Here is a 15,258-nt window from a genome sequence, read left to right as displayed (position 1 = left end):
AAATGGGTGTAGTATATTTACAGACCCACTTGGTTCAGGGGATACTGTTGCGATGGTGCCCTTCACCTTTTGTGGGGTATCCATGCTTCGGTTCCAGCACTACAGTTGTTTTAGTTCGTGCTAGGTGTGGCAGAGCTAGGGGGAGGAGGCTGGACAGAGAAAGTGACGTCTAGATGAGGGTGTGTTCCAGAGAGACAATCAGGTGAACAGGTCCTGAGAAGAGAGGGAGCATAGCCTTCAATGGACTGAGAGAAATTCACTGCATTTGATGGGAAGTTATGAGAGATGAGACTAGAGACAGAAGCAGAGTCCAAATTGAGAAGGCCTTTGGGTTTTACCCTGAGGTACCAGTGCCCTGCACATCCAGATGTTACAGGGTGGAGGTACCAGTCTTGGAATCCGGAGAAAGTCTGGGTATTCAACTAATAGATATATTTGTACTTGTGCTTAAAAGGTTGGCTAGAGATATAAGGGAGGACTACATATGGAACATGGAAAAATAAAAGAATCTAAGATTTGGGGATGCCTAGGTTGCTCAGTTGGTTAAGTGTCTGCTTTTGGTTCAGGTCATGATCCCAGGGTCCTGGGATCGAGCTCTGAGTCCCACACGTCCAGCTCCATGCTCAGCAGACAGTGTGCTTCTCCCTCCCCCTCAACACTCCCACCCCCCTCAACACTCCCATCTCTCAAATAAAATATTTTTTTAAAATTTTTTTAAAGAATCTAAGATTTGAAAACTGGACCTATGGACAATGATTTTTCCCAGCCTGAAAGCAAAACTCTTTTAGTTGATTCTGTCATCATGCTGCCACTTAGCCTGTTTGAACTGGTTTTTTGCTTTCTGTTTGAGACATCTAAGCTGATGCAATTCTTTGGTTTGAGACAGTGGTCAAATCTATCCTACTGTTCTGGAAAATGTTAGCTCAGGCTAAAAGTTTCCAGGTACGATGACATAAATGTGGGGTTTGTAGCTTCGAGTGCCCTCTGTTCTAAAGCCCGCATGTGACTAACAGCCCTTAGGGTATCGTAGCTGTTTTATATTTGTTTCATCATATGTACTATCTAGAGGAGGAATTTCACAACTTGAAGATACAGAGGGATTTTACAAAGAAAACGAGAAAGTAACTGTCTTATTTAGTATTTCTTGCTGGCCACTTCTCTTCTCATTGCCGGCACAAATGTGATGCAGCAGGTAGTTCAGAATCTTCACTTTTTTTCCTTCCACCTTTTACTACTTATGAAGTATCTGCTTGTCCATGATTAATACTTCCAGTTCCATATTGAATCATCTGGAGAATTTTGAGGAAAAAGCCAGAGGCCTGGGCCCTACCTAAGACCAATTCAGGGTCTCTGGGGATGGGGCTTGGGCATCCGTAGTTTCTAGAAGTCCCCTTGTGACCCAGTACAAGTTATCTGTTGCTTTGATGGTACATAACCTCCCCGACACTTAGTAGCTCCAAACAAGAATGATGTTTTATTTCTCACAATTCTGTGGCTCAGTGGAGTGTTCCTTCAGCTTGTCTTGCCTGGGTTCATTCTTACAGCTGAGTATAGGTGGGAGTTGGCTGGGGGCTGAGCTCAGCTAGGATACCTGGACCTCCCTCCTCTTCAGGTACTTCATCCTGGGCTTCTTCAGGGCTGAATCTGGGGCCAGGGGGTGTCTTGTGCTTTGCTTTGACTGCTAGAATTGAGGCAGCAGTAGTGTCATCTGGCTTCTGAGACTAGGTCTTAAGAAACTTTACGGCTTCCTCTTTTGTTTCTTAAACTGCTGCCTGAAGGCCTTCACACCCTGAAGGAAGTTAATCATTTTGTCTCTCCTCTCTATAATTCATTTGCCTAATTGTTGTCCTTCTGATAGGATTATGGACAGAAGGGTCCAGGAAGCTAACTACAAGATTTATCCTTGGCAACACAAGATTGATTCCTGACCTCTTTTTTTTTTTTTTTTTCTCTAGATATACACCTTCAGGCACATAAGATTACAGTCTTCCTCATTCTTCTATTGTGGTTTTTTAAAGATTTTATTTATTAATTTATGAGAGACACAGGGAGAGAGGCAGAGACATAGGCAGAGGGAGAAGCAGGCTCCTTGCGGGGAGCCTGATGCAGGACTCAATCCCAGGACCCCGGGATCACAACCCCAGCCAAACGCAGACACTCAACCACTGAGCCACCTGGGTGTCCCCTCGTTCTTCTGTTTTAAAGTGTTTCATCAACCTAGGAAACATGATTTACTCATTCATTCAGAAATCATTATCGAATGTCTGTTATGTGTGAGGCCCCATGCTGGGACTTCAGCCACATCATTTTGAGAAAACAAGAGAATTTTGAGGTCATGATACTTATTTTCAGTGAATTGTATCTATTGTATCTGTTGATAGCAGAAGACATTGAACAGTCAAATGAACTATTACTTAGTAATTCTAAAGGATCACCAAGGAGACATCTTTCAGGGTGGGCTATGAGGCAGGTAGGGACGCCGAACCAGTCTGGGGAGATTCGGGGACACCTCCTTAGGAAGGGACATTTGATCTGAGCCTTACAGGATAAGTTTGCATTAACTAAAAATCACCCTGTTTCTGGACTTCTTATCTCTCTCTTTGCCTTCACCATCCGTCTGGGTGAAGCTGTCATCATTTATAAGCTGCTAATGAGCAGCTCCTTAAGAGAAGTATGATCATTGTCTACAGTCTCCTTCAACCCAAGGCAAGAAACTCCCTAAAGGACGAACAGCCCTCTTTTTCTTGGATCAGAATTAGAGAAAGCCAGACTTCACAGCCTCAGCTTAGCATCTTGTTTTTTGTATTTTCAGCAACTCAAACATCCCAACCTCGTGAACCTTCTCGAAGTCTTCAGAAGGAAGAGGAAGCTTCACCTGGTGTTTGAGTACTGTGACCACACGGTTCTCCATGAGCTGGATAGACACCAAAGAGGGTGAGTAATCATTCCTTACACACGAAACACAGCACCACACACCAGGATTTAAGATTTGCAATGGCTCTTTTGCAGACCAGGCAAGAGCAGCCAGTGTTTGCACAGCATTCTCTGCTGCTGGGCTTGACAGCGGAAGAGTTACTGAAAAGGTTGGAAATGAGATCATAACTCATCATATTCACAAAAAAAGCAGCAACATTGTTAGGTTGAACTTGGTTTCTTTGTTATATTATCTGTGTCTCTGAGAAAGAAAAGGAAGACTATTAGTTAGTCATGCCTGATTAGGGAGTTGTAAGGACTTGGAGACTGAAAGCAAGAGTCCAAAGACAACAGCCAACAGGAGGTTTAGGCTAGAACGAACATGACATTTCATTCAGAGCGATCCGGATATCTGGTCTGCTGTATTGATCAGGAATTCTTTGGTGACAAGTGATAAGAATCCATTGAGGCAAGGGTAAGTGAAAAAAGAATGTGGCAGGAAGGATGGGCAGATTCTGGAGGTTCTGATGATCTTATCACACATCCCTTTGTAGCACATGCAGCTGCTTTGTGTGTATTACAAGAAGGCTTGGTAAGCAGACAGGTTTGTCTGGAAAAAAAAAAGGGGGGTGGTGGTGTGTGTGTCCTTTCCTCTGGTGAGCAGAGCATAGGCTAGATTTTGGTGCCTACCCATTCCTCCTCAGCTGGATGTTTCAAAGGCAGAGGACCATCAGTGGTGGATTTTTTTTTTTTCTCTCTCTTCTCTATTCTGTCTTCATTCTACCTTGCAGATGAGTCTTATAAGGAGGATTTGGGATTTGCAAGTGGCATGTGATGGAAGGAAAAAATTGAACTAGGAAGCATGGCCATAAGGCCATGTAGCCCTGTGTAGCCCTGTGTAGCCCTTCTACAGGGAAGTAGGACTTTTAGCCCTACTAGAGGAAAGTCCTAGAATGTAGCATCTGCTATAAAGTTCAGTGGAAGACTTACTGCTTCAGGTTCAGGCAATGCAGCTTACCCCTGGGACCAATCACTGTGGCCAGATGGAGAGGCTAGAATGATTAGCAGGCCCTGGAAGATATAATTCAAAGTGGGGTCAAAGATCACCCTGGAGGAAGTGGCCTTTGAGTTGAATGGTGAGGAGGCTTAAAACAAGTGAGCAGAGAAGGATATCTCATCCTCTCCTTTTACTGGGCTCCTGGGAGCCCAGCTTTGGCTGGGGATAATACGCAGAGTGGCATTGGATATCAGACGGGGTAGAATGGCGCCCCATTCCTGCTTACATTCACACTCCAGTGACTGGAAGCTGTGGCTCTTTCAACAATGCTTTCGAGCCCTGACCAAGAGCTTCCGCTTTGCCTGTGGTGGTACTCATATGATCAGCCATGATATCCAGGCAAATAGGATTAAAATGTCTTGTGGTTTGTAAGTGACCATGGCATAGGCTTTTGGTATTAATTTATACCGCCAGAGAGGGCCAAGAAAACAGGCATCTCCCTTCAGAAAGTCACTGATACAGAGAAATCATGTTCAAAGGAGAAAACATTTAATATGTTGATATTTGCTCATTTGACATCTTTCAACTGACACTTCAATTAAACCTATTGGTATAAATTATTCCTGGCTATGTGGTACTAGGAAGATGTTGCAGGTAGTCTGACTAATCGTCTTAGATTGAGTCACTTGGAAAATACTTAGAAACACTGATTAACGGGGGGCTGAAGGCAGGTGAGAGTGAGTAGTTTTCTGGCATATACTTTGAGCAAAAGGAAAAAAGGACAAGGTGAGGAGTGAATAGAGTTTTGAAAGCAGGTGTTTTTTTGTTTTTTTGTTTTTTTTGTTTTTTAACTCCACTGGCTAGAATATGTGATATAGTTCCAGGAAATAGAAACTACTTTAAAATGGAGGTGGATAAGGGAAATGGAAGACCAGTAGATATGTATGTGGTTAAGTATAAGAAACATTTCCAAATGACAATGTGCCATGGTTTGTCAAATATAAGATTGACCTAAGGAATGCTAATCAATGAGCAAAATTGAAAAATAAGACTTATTCTAAGCCAGATTATATTCATTTATTTTGAAGTTTAAAGGTTTTTTTTTTGTTGTTGTTGTTAGTTTGTTTTAAAAATAGAAGTTACTTTCCATTATACTATTTGGCAATTCTCCAAACTATTTTAAATGCTATTTCAAATTTTTGCTTGTCATTGTTAAGGAATAAATGTCATTAAGCCATATCAATTAATGATTTTGAAATTCATAGGAACATTTTTTTTTCTCAATTAAGGAATCTCATACAATAAAATAGCACTTTGTGGGACGCCTGGGTGGTTGGACATCTGCGTTCAGCTCTGGGAGTGATCTCGGGGTCCTGGGATTGAGTCCCACATTGAGCTCCTTGTGTGCCTGCTTCTCCTTCTGCCTGTGTCTCTGCCTCCCTTTCCCTCTCTATCTCTCATAAATAAATAAATAATAAATAAATAAAATAAAATAACACTTTGTAAGCACATTCCCAGTAAAAGTGGGTTGGCGTCACATGTGTGACCTTTGGCAAGTTGCTTCCAGGCACTCTCACCTGTGAAAATGAGTTTAGGACCAGATAGAGTTGAAGGGGACTTCCAGGTCTGTGATGCTGTGAATTGTGGATGTGATACCCTAATGGTCAGAAGACTGCTGTTCTCCTCAGCCTCTGTTAAACAATACCAACAAAGGAGAGTGTGCTAACGCCACTGTTTTCCCATCCTGGGGTCAGGTGAGGTCCTCCATAGGGTGGTACACTTGGCCCGAGAATGTCCTGTGATCACTTTATTCGTGTATTTCTGAGTACATACATTTCTAAAATACAGAGTGGATCATGCCAGTCCTCTGCGTAAAATCCTATAATCAGAAGGTAAAATGGCAGGCTCATGGTGAGTGGCTGTCAGGGATGAAGATAGGTATGCATGGAAGCAGATTTTAAAATCAGTTTCTCTTCAAATCATCTTTCACACCACCTGCTAAGCATCCTGATTCACCATGGTATTAGCAGCAGTAAAATGGGCACTATCAAACAGAACTATCCAGAAACATTTATTTCCAATTCAAAATGGAGCTGTATATTGTGTTTGTCATAAATCCACGTATTCTCCTCTACCAGATAACTATGATTGCAAAGTAGAGCTTTGCTTTGACATCTGATGGCAGGACGATAGTAGGCTACCACCCTTCTGTGGTGGTACAGATACACCTCAGATACAACTCATATGACTTCTGTGTGGTGACTCTTTTAGCTGACACTGAGGAGTCAGGAGTTCCTTTCTCTAACATCCATCTCATCTTCTGGGATTGTTTCCATTACATACCCCATTTGCACAGGAAACTATAAAATCTTCAAGGGCAAGAGCTGGGCCTTCCTCCCCTGTGTATCCCCAGCATCTCGTAGCTTAATTCTTGGCACTTGGTACAGCCCCAGTACTTGTTGTGGAATGACCAAGTTAGCAAACCAATAAACTGATACTTACAAAATGATTTTGAAGAAGTGTAATAATAATAATACTGTTTTGATGATTTTTCCTTTTAAGATAGTTATGTTAATTAAAAACTCTAAAACCAGCAGCCCTGGTGGCTTAGCGGTTTAGTGCCGCCTTCAGTCCAGGGCGTGATCCTGAAGACCCGGAATCGAGTCCCACATCAGGCTCCCTGCATGGAGCCTGCTTCTCCCTCTGCCTGTGTCTCTGCCTCTCTCTCTCTCTCTCTGTCTGTGTCTCTCGTGAATAAATAAATAAAATCTTCAAAAAAATAAAAATAAAACTCTAAAACCTAATATTGTCAAAGGGAATTATCCGTACACTGCTGTAACACCCTGTCCAGAGGGCAGTGTGCTATCATGTATTAAAAGCCTTAGACATAATCTCAGACTAAGCAATTCTACTGCTAACAATTTACCATGAGAAAATAATTGAGGACATGCATGAAGGTTTAGTTGTAAAAGTGTTTATTGTTAAAGGATTTTTAATGTTATTTTTTAATTAAAAAATTGTTGTAAATAGGCTGTACACCCAACACGGAGCTTCAACTCATGACCCTGAGATCAAGAGTTGCATGCTCTACTGACTGATACAGCCAGGCACACTGTTAAAGGATTTTTTTTATGGTGAAAACATTGGACGCAACTGAAATGTCCAATAATAGAGGATTGGTTAAGTGAATTATGGCATATCTTTACAATGGAATACAGTGGAGCCACTAAGAATCATGCTTATAGATAAAACATACTTTGAAATAGAAAAATGTTCATGAGTAATTGCAAAATGAATAAAAATGCTATAATAATAATGTATTCATTTTCATAGAATTTATATATAGATAGAAAAAAGAAAAATAATACACTATTAATATCTTAATAGTGATACTGTTGAGTTTTCATTGTAATAGATATTCTTTATTTTATGTATTTTATATCTCCTCCATGTTCCATTTATCACCATAGTAATGTTTTAATTAGTAAAATAATAAAAATAATTCTTGCCAAATCAGACTCAAAGATCTGTCTACTTTGAATCTGAAATGGACGCTAATTCATAACTTTATTATCATGTCTGTCACTTCTTGGACTCTTTTGGAAAGCTTTTGGAGAAGATTCAAATTCATGTCGCTACTAATAAGCAAGTTTATGCCCCAAGATATATATCCTGCTACAGTGACATAAATATATATCCTTATAATTCCCAGTGCTGTGCTCATATTGTTTGTATTTGCTCTCAAAACAAATGTATTTCCATTCCTTATCTTCTGCAGAACTTAATACACTTTGTACTTATTATTCTTTCAACTGCTGGTCTCTCCTCTGTCAAAGTTTGGTAAATGACTAGTTTCTATATTCCCTCCTCATTTTTCTACTCCTCTGTAAGTGCTACCAGACACAATACTGATTCTTTTCCATTACCCCTGGGTCTGCCTCTGACTCTAATACAGTTTGTGCAAAGGACATCTGGTGGGAAAAGGTTACTACTGCATATTTTCAGTTTTGGGCAGTGGAATTCCACAAATTTTATAAAAACACTAAAAATCTCTCCTTTTTTTTTAACAGAAGTTTTTTTAAAAATTTTTTTATTTATTATTTATGATAGTCACACACAGAGAAAATCTCTCCTTTTTATGGGTGCCTGGGTGGCTCAGTTGGTTAAGTGTCTGCCTTCAGCTCAGGTCATGATCCCAGGGTCCTGGGGTTGAGCCCTGTATCTAAACAAGGATTCTGCTCCTCCCTTTCTCTCCCTCTGCTGCTCCCCACCTTGTGCTCTCTCTAATAAATAAATAAAATCTTTTAAAAAATAAAAATCTCTTTTTAGATCGAAAGTGACATACTGTTTGTTCCAATGATGTTTCAAGCAACACAGGAACATAAAAATAAAATAAACAGGTTGAGAAATTGTTTTCTAATTATTTTTCTTTACATATCTGTATTTAAATGGATTGAATTCTACCTCATACAGTTATGCATTTTTTATTTGTAGTCATTTATTTTTTAAGATTTTATTTATTTATTCATTAGAGACACAGAGAGAGAGGCAGAGACACAGGCAGAGGGAGAAGCAGGCCCCATGCAGGGAGCCCGATGTGGGACTCGATCCCAGGTCTCCAGGATCACGCCCTGGGCCGAAGGCAGGCGCTAAACCACTGAGCCACCCAGGCTGCCCCAGTTAGGCATTTTTTAAAGTGTATTCAGGAGCTGTCTCTCGATTCTAAACATCAACTTTTGTATTTTTTTAAATGGCTGCATGGCATTCCACTATAGAAAAATACCACAATTTCTTTATTCAATCCCCCACTGATAAATATTTAGATTGTTTCTAGATTTTCTCTATTACTAACAAGACTACAATGAACAACCACTGGCATAAATATTTCTATCGATAAATTCCTAAGAACATATTATTTCTCTAGGAGCTTGGTCAGTCCTTGCTTCCCCATCTTTGTTGTAGCCTTGTGTAGAAATAAAGCTTTGATGAATGTTTTTTGGCTTCTTGTACTGTCTCACATTAGAAGAGCAGTAGCTGGAAGGATGGCTGAAGTGTTAAGAATGCTGGAAAAGATCTATGTTCTTTCTTCATCGTCTCTCCCATCTCTCATGTATCTGATGATATTTTTAAAAATGAGTTTGATCTCTTCATTATCATACAGCAGTTGTTTATGTTTCTCATTTCAATTTTATTATTAGGACATTAGGGTCACTGTATAACCTTTACTCAAAATCTTGGAAGGGAGAGACAGAAGATTACTTTCTGAGAGTCATTTTGTGAAACCAACACATCAGGGCAGAGGTAAACTTACATCAGGCAAAGCAAAACATGGCTGCTGGTTTTTTAGATTGGACTGATTGTATGTTTTCTCTAATGTCAAGACCCCCCCAATTTGGGGATGGATGTAAGTAAGGAGCTCAGCCTAATGACAACAACCCAATTGCCTACTTTCCCTCATCCTGAATTTTACTTATACCATTCTGATTATAACTTGACTTTGTTTATGGAACAGCCTACAAGGAAAGCATGAGCTGGTATGTGAACATGAATGTGGACTCTTCCAAAGCTTTTTTTAGTTAAATATTTTCATATTTATTTGAGACAGTATAAGGCAGAGGGCATGGTGATGACTTCAACATCACCCTGCAACATGTTGAGCAGCCCTCAACATGCCTGCTCTTGCATCATGCTATTCCAATCTGGATGGGTTGTTTTCAGTACCTGGAATGTCCTTATCATATGACATCTCCCTTCCCTGTCCTCCTGGACATTCCCATCACTTCCCTCTTGTGTGTCAGATGTCCAGTTTTCTCTGTTTCCAATAATCTTTTTTTATAGTTTACTTCTTTGGTGGGGTGCATGGTCCAAGGGCTTCCTGAGAAACAACGTAGGAGAGGTTTAAAAGAGAGTTAGATTGAGACCTTGCACTTGCATTTTAAAAAAACCTTTATTTTTTCTTCCAATCTGACCAATACTTTGTTTGGGTAGAGGTTGTATGTTTGTTTTTTGGTAAAATATAATACGCCTTCAAAAGTTTGAAGGCATTTTTTTAAGTGCTTTCTATCTTCCAGTGTTAGGAAGTCTGTTGCCGTTCTATTTTCCACTCCTTTATGAAGTCCTGTTTCTTTTTTTTTATTTCCTGAAGCTCGGGGAACACTCTTTGTTCACAGAATTCTGAATTATAAAAATCATGAGCCTTACTTTTCATCTTTTATGCTGGCACTTGGTGAGCCCCTTCTACCCAAGAAGGAAAATTTTGAGCTATTACTGATGTCCTATCCTTTAGTTTCTCTATTTTCTTGTTCTGGGTCTTCTATTATTTGGATTCTGGATTCTGACTGGTCCTCTTGCTTTTTTATAGTATCTTGTTCTTATTTCATGGATGCAACAGCTTTCCTTTTCTCTCTGAGAATACTCATGTTTTTCTTTTCTTTTCTTTTTTCTCTTCTTTTCTTTTTTTACAATCTTGAGATCTTTTATTTTCTTTACATTTATCATGCCATGAATTCATAGGGAATGGGTTCCAGCAATTCAGACTCCGTTCCATTAGTTCTCACAAAGTGTGCTTCTCTGGGTGGGGGAGGCTGGCACTTCTGTTGAACCCAAGTACCTTTCTCTTTGGTTTCCTTCTTTTTCTGATCATTTTCCTTCACACATTTCAGGAAGCAGTCTTGGAGTCTTGGCTTTTTGAGTATTTAATGTGCTCAATGCGTACATAAATTCTCTTGGCAAGAATTTGCCCTTAACTTGTTTATTTACAACAATGCCAACAGCATACTGAGAAACATTGTAGACTCTTCTAGTTTTGCCGTGGTAACATTTGTGTGGTATTCCTTTTTGAACACTGCCCATTCCTCACAATATCATCTTTCTTGCAGATTCACATGTATGTGGCCAAAGGAACAACTCCATGTTTTTAAAAGGCCTAGAAAACATATAGTGGGTACCTCTCTTTCCCTTTGTGTTGGTCATTTTGGCGAATTACTGGAAGATGGCAGTTCTGGCTGAAAGGATTTTTTTTTTTTTAAGATTTTATTTATTTATTCATGATAGAGAGAGAGAGAGAGGCAGAGACATAGGCAGAGGGAGAAGCAGTCTCCATGCTAGGAGCCTGACGTGGGACTCGATCCTGGGACTCCAGGATCATGCCCTGGGCCAAGGGCAGGTGCTGAACCGTTGAGCCACCCAGGGATCCCCTGTTTTTCTTTTTTAATGCTCTCTTCACTATCCATTGTTTCTGTTTCTCTTAAGTTGCTTTTTTCTGTTGGTTTTGGCCTTTACCTTTCTCATTTGAGGCTTTTCTTGGGCATAATATAGACTCTGGTTGTCTGCCCATGGTTAAGAGTAGGGTGCTGTTGGAAGCTCTGGGCTTCACTGTGGGGTTATCTGGCTGGTTCATTTGATGGGTACCCCAATGTCAGAATTTTCAGATCTTTCCTCCTGAGCTTCCCCCAAAAAAGTCTTCCAGTATTTTCCTTGGAAAGTGAAGTCTGACTGCCAACTTTGTCAGAAGGTAGTGAGGGAAAAAGGCTGGGGAGTCTCAGCATTAGTATGTATGTACATAATCATTTAATCCTCCATTTTTGGAACAGTACTCATGATCTCAGCTATACCAAATGTTCTCTATGCTACACTCTTCAGAAAACAAAACTCTAGCCTTCTACTAGGTAGGGGAAGGAGTGCTCCCTATTGGAATAAAATGGGGGAAGGGATCTAGGGATTTGATGGTTTCCAAAACAGATTTTCTACACTCCCCCTTTGCTCCCACTTCCATAGCAATCTTGGTGGCCAGTTTCTGCACCTTTGGAGGATTCTTTGGAATAAATGGATTGCTCTTCCACTTTCTCCTCTTCTGGCTTAGGTTTCAGCTTTCCAGAATCTGTTGCCAGTTTTCATTCATCTACCTGTTTTCCAGATTCCAAAATGTGTTGCTATTACCTCTTCTCCTGTTCTCTCTGGCCATGTAGGTTTTGTCTTGAGAAAAAAATCTGTCAGTGTATTCATAGTCAGGTTTGGAGATGGAATGAAATTAGATGGGTTTGTTCAGCCCAGCGTCTTAATCCAGAAGTCCTTGAAACACTTTCTTCTGTTGGCTTCAGTGACACTGTTTTCCTGAGTGTTACTGTGTTTTCCTCCAGGCTCAACCCTAGTCTCTTGCTGAATCTCTCTCTACTTTCTGAACTCTACCTGTTGTAGGGCCTCAGGACTTTGACCTTCTCTCTTTTTTCTGTATTCACTCCTTAAGTGGTTTCATCCAGTCCTTGGGCTCCAAATGCCATCCATATGTTTAGGCTTCCCATATTTATATTTCCAACCTTACCTTCCTTGTGAATTCAGAACTGCCTACCCAGGATATCCTTTGGATGTTCAATAAGCATCTCAATATATCTACCCCTCCCTTCTCAAAACCAGCTCTTCCCTCAGCATTCTCCTCAGGAAAGGGACCCACCATGGACCAGCTACTCAAGCTAAAACCTTGGCATCATTCCTTGATTCCTCTCTGTCTCTCATATTCAATCTCTTGGAAAATCCTGAAGACTCTACTTTTAAAATATAGCCCCAATCTTGGCCCTTCTCACCACTGTAACCACTACTTCAGTTGTTGACTTAAGCAGAGAAGCTTTCTGGAGCACCCTGTGTAAGAAGGTGCCCTTTCTGGCACAGTAGCTTCTGTACGTATGTGTATATCCAATTCCAGCCCAACACCACAGAACAGATTCTATTTTTTTTCCTTCCATATTCATAACTCCCTTCTTCAGCAGCCAAAAAACTTGGCTCCAATCATCATCATCATCAGCCAAAAAGGATCTTAGAGATAATGTCTGAGGCCCTGGCATTTCAAAGAACCGGGGTAATAAAGAAGTGAAATGAGCAGCTAACTCAGGATGACACTAGGTGGTTTTGATGTTTGAGGATTGTGTAATAATGAGCTCAGCCTTAGAGAAGGATTAATAATATGCTATTATAATTTACTTTTAAATGCTCCTTTTGCATAATTTCTTTTGGGAAATGTTTTTAGAGTCTAATGTGGCCCGGCACTGATAACCTTAAATTAATGTTTAAGTCACTAAATAATCAAAATATGTTCCTTTTTTTTCTGGACAAGAAGTGGAGGCCGGGGGAAACATTTTCCCTAAAATGTGCCTCATCTTAGTTGTATTTTTCTAGGCCTTCTTTCTAAACAGGTAAGTTTTCCTAGCATTGTACCTGTGTGGCACTAGGACATGGGAGAGAATTTGGAAAGAAGCAAATTCAGGCCTAGGGATGTGGTTCTGGACCAGAAACGTCCCAGCTCTTCTTCCTGGCAGTGGCCTCTTTGTTTCCTCCATGTTGGCCCATCCTCTGTTCAAGCGTCCTCTGATCTTCTTGAAAGGATTTCCTGAACATCTGGTCTGTGACAACAGTGGCCTTGTAGCCCCTTCCCAGAGCCTAGAAGTGACTTGTTTTGGTCACTTTAACACAACTACCCAAGAGCTTCCTCCCTGGTTTACTTATTAGTTCTGCCTGAGGATCACAACACCATTGTTTAATGTTTATTTCATAAAAACAGTTAGTCCAGCTGGTGGGTGGGGGGTTCTAAAAATACTCTGTAGTCATTTCACTCATTGCTCAATATATTTTTTAAATGCTCCCAGAAGAAGTACCTTTTCCTTTAAAAAAGATTTTATTTATTTATTTGACAGAGAGAGAGTGTGTGTACAAACAGGGGGAGGGGTAGAGAGAGAAGGAGAAGCAGACTCCTCACTGAGCAGTGCCTGACCAGGGCTCAATCCCAGGACCCTGAGATCATGTCTTGAGCTGACGGCAGATGCTTAACCAACTGAGCCACCCAGCTGCCCCAAGGTGCCTTTTTCTAATTCACGTGAAGGATCTGCTAGGGCTATTGGTTACCTAGGTTATATAAGCTGAGTGTCAGGGAAGAAGTGCTGGGAGCAGTGGCACCAAGTTTAGACACTGTGAGCGAAGACAGAGCAGAAAGATGGAGAGTGGGATGCACCTAGCTACCAGAGAGAAGCAGTGTGGGGAAAGAACCAAGATGCCCATGTAAATTTTAAATTATTATTCACTTTTGTTACGTGGTGTGCAATGTAGACCTCTATCAGCAGTAAAATCTTTCATTACCTAAAAAATTACTGCCTGGGGAGTCTGGAGAAACCATGTGCCCATGCATGAAAGATGAATTCTGTCTCAAGGCATTAGTTTGGGCAACTTGGAAAAAAAGAAAAAGAAAAAATAGCAACATCTTTTATACTATCTATTAACTAACTTTCCATCAATGAAAAGCTTCTTGTGGAAATGAAGCTCAAATTAGCAGGCGGGTTTCCGATGGCATCACAGGTGTTTGAGGTAGGTGGACATAAATACTTGTGGAAACCCCATGAGTCTTCATGGTCTCTTCCTGTAGAAGGAGATGTTTGTATTGCTGTTGTATTTACCTCACCATCCCTAGAACCCAGCGGTATGCTGAGCCCATGTTCTTTACACTCCGGACCTGCTCTGTGCCTTAGATGACTGGATGGATATGTCACTATTTAAGCTTGTCTTACTTTCTTTTTTCTATTTTTGAGCTGAATTCCATGGCTACACTAAAGAATGTGTTTGTGTCGCTTCTTTATTTTTATTAGGGTACCAGAACATCTTGTGAAGAACATAACTTGGCAGACGTTGCAAGCTGTGAATTTTTGCCATAAACACGATGTAAGTCTCATGATCATCCTTGAAAAATCAGAAAGCTGCCTTTAAGCTGAGGTAGAGCCTTTGTACAAAATTTATATCCTCCTTTTGTGGATATAGGTTTTCACTCTAATCTTCAGAAGCCTGGTTGTGGTCAGTAGAGGCTAAAAATACCAATCTAGCCATTCTTGTTCAGGTTACATAAAAGATGTGTTTTTATGATTTTAAGGAAGAAGTTACAGATTTATACTGATGAGCAACTACTCAGCTTTAAAGTAGAATCCCATTCGCTTGAATTCTGTATTGGTCTGGGACCATCAAGATGCTTTGGAATCGGGGAGGGGAACCCCAGGTGGCTCATGCCTTTTGAGTTGCAGTAGGTGGAGTCCCAAGCACTATGCTCAAACGTTAGTGTCTGTGTTGGTGAGATATGAGCACCATGTCTGGAGCAAAGCAGCCCAGTGGACACCTCTGATACTCCTGGCTATAGCGAGGCTGGGTAGGAGGCACAGCAAGCTGCTACCATGAGATGAGTTGCCACAGATACTGGAAAGGTGGCTGCTCCCTCCAGTACGACACTGCCCACTCCCTGCACACAGAAGCTAGATTCCAATATTAGAGCTTCATTTTGGCCACCAGGGCAGCTTGCCTGCAGTATGTCATCTTATCTACTG

At 40.8% G+C, this 15,258-nt stretch overlaps 1 protein-coding gene across 1 annotated transcript in view; it reads left to right on the top strand.

Annotated features, from left to right (window-relative positions):
• CDKL1 (cyclin dependent kinase like 1) overlaps window positions 1-15,258 on the top strand; it is a 56,449-nt gene that overhangs the window by 27,590 nt on the left and 13,601 nt on the right. The window contains exons 3-4 of the mRNA XM_038544667.1: window positions 2,813-2,934; window positions 14,536-14,608. Coding sequence (XP_038400595.1) covers window positions 2,813-2,934; window positions 14,536-14,608 — 195 coding nt within the window. The remainder of the gene's footprint in view (window positions 1-2,812; window positions 2,935-14,535; window positions 14,609-15,258) is intronic.

Source organism: Canis lupus, chromosome 8, assembly GCF_011100685.1.
Source record: "Canis lupus familiaris isolate Mischka breed German Shepherd chromosome 8, alternate assembly UU_Cfam_GSD_1.0, whole genome shotgun sequence".
Classification (NCBI taxonomy): Eukaryota; Metazoa; Chordata; class Mammalia; order Carnivora; family Canidae; genus Canis; species Canis lupus.
The sequence above is the reverse complement of the archived record's forward strand: the minus strand, read 5'-3'. Positions and strand labels throughout refer to the sequence as shown.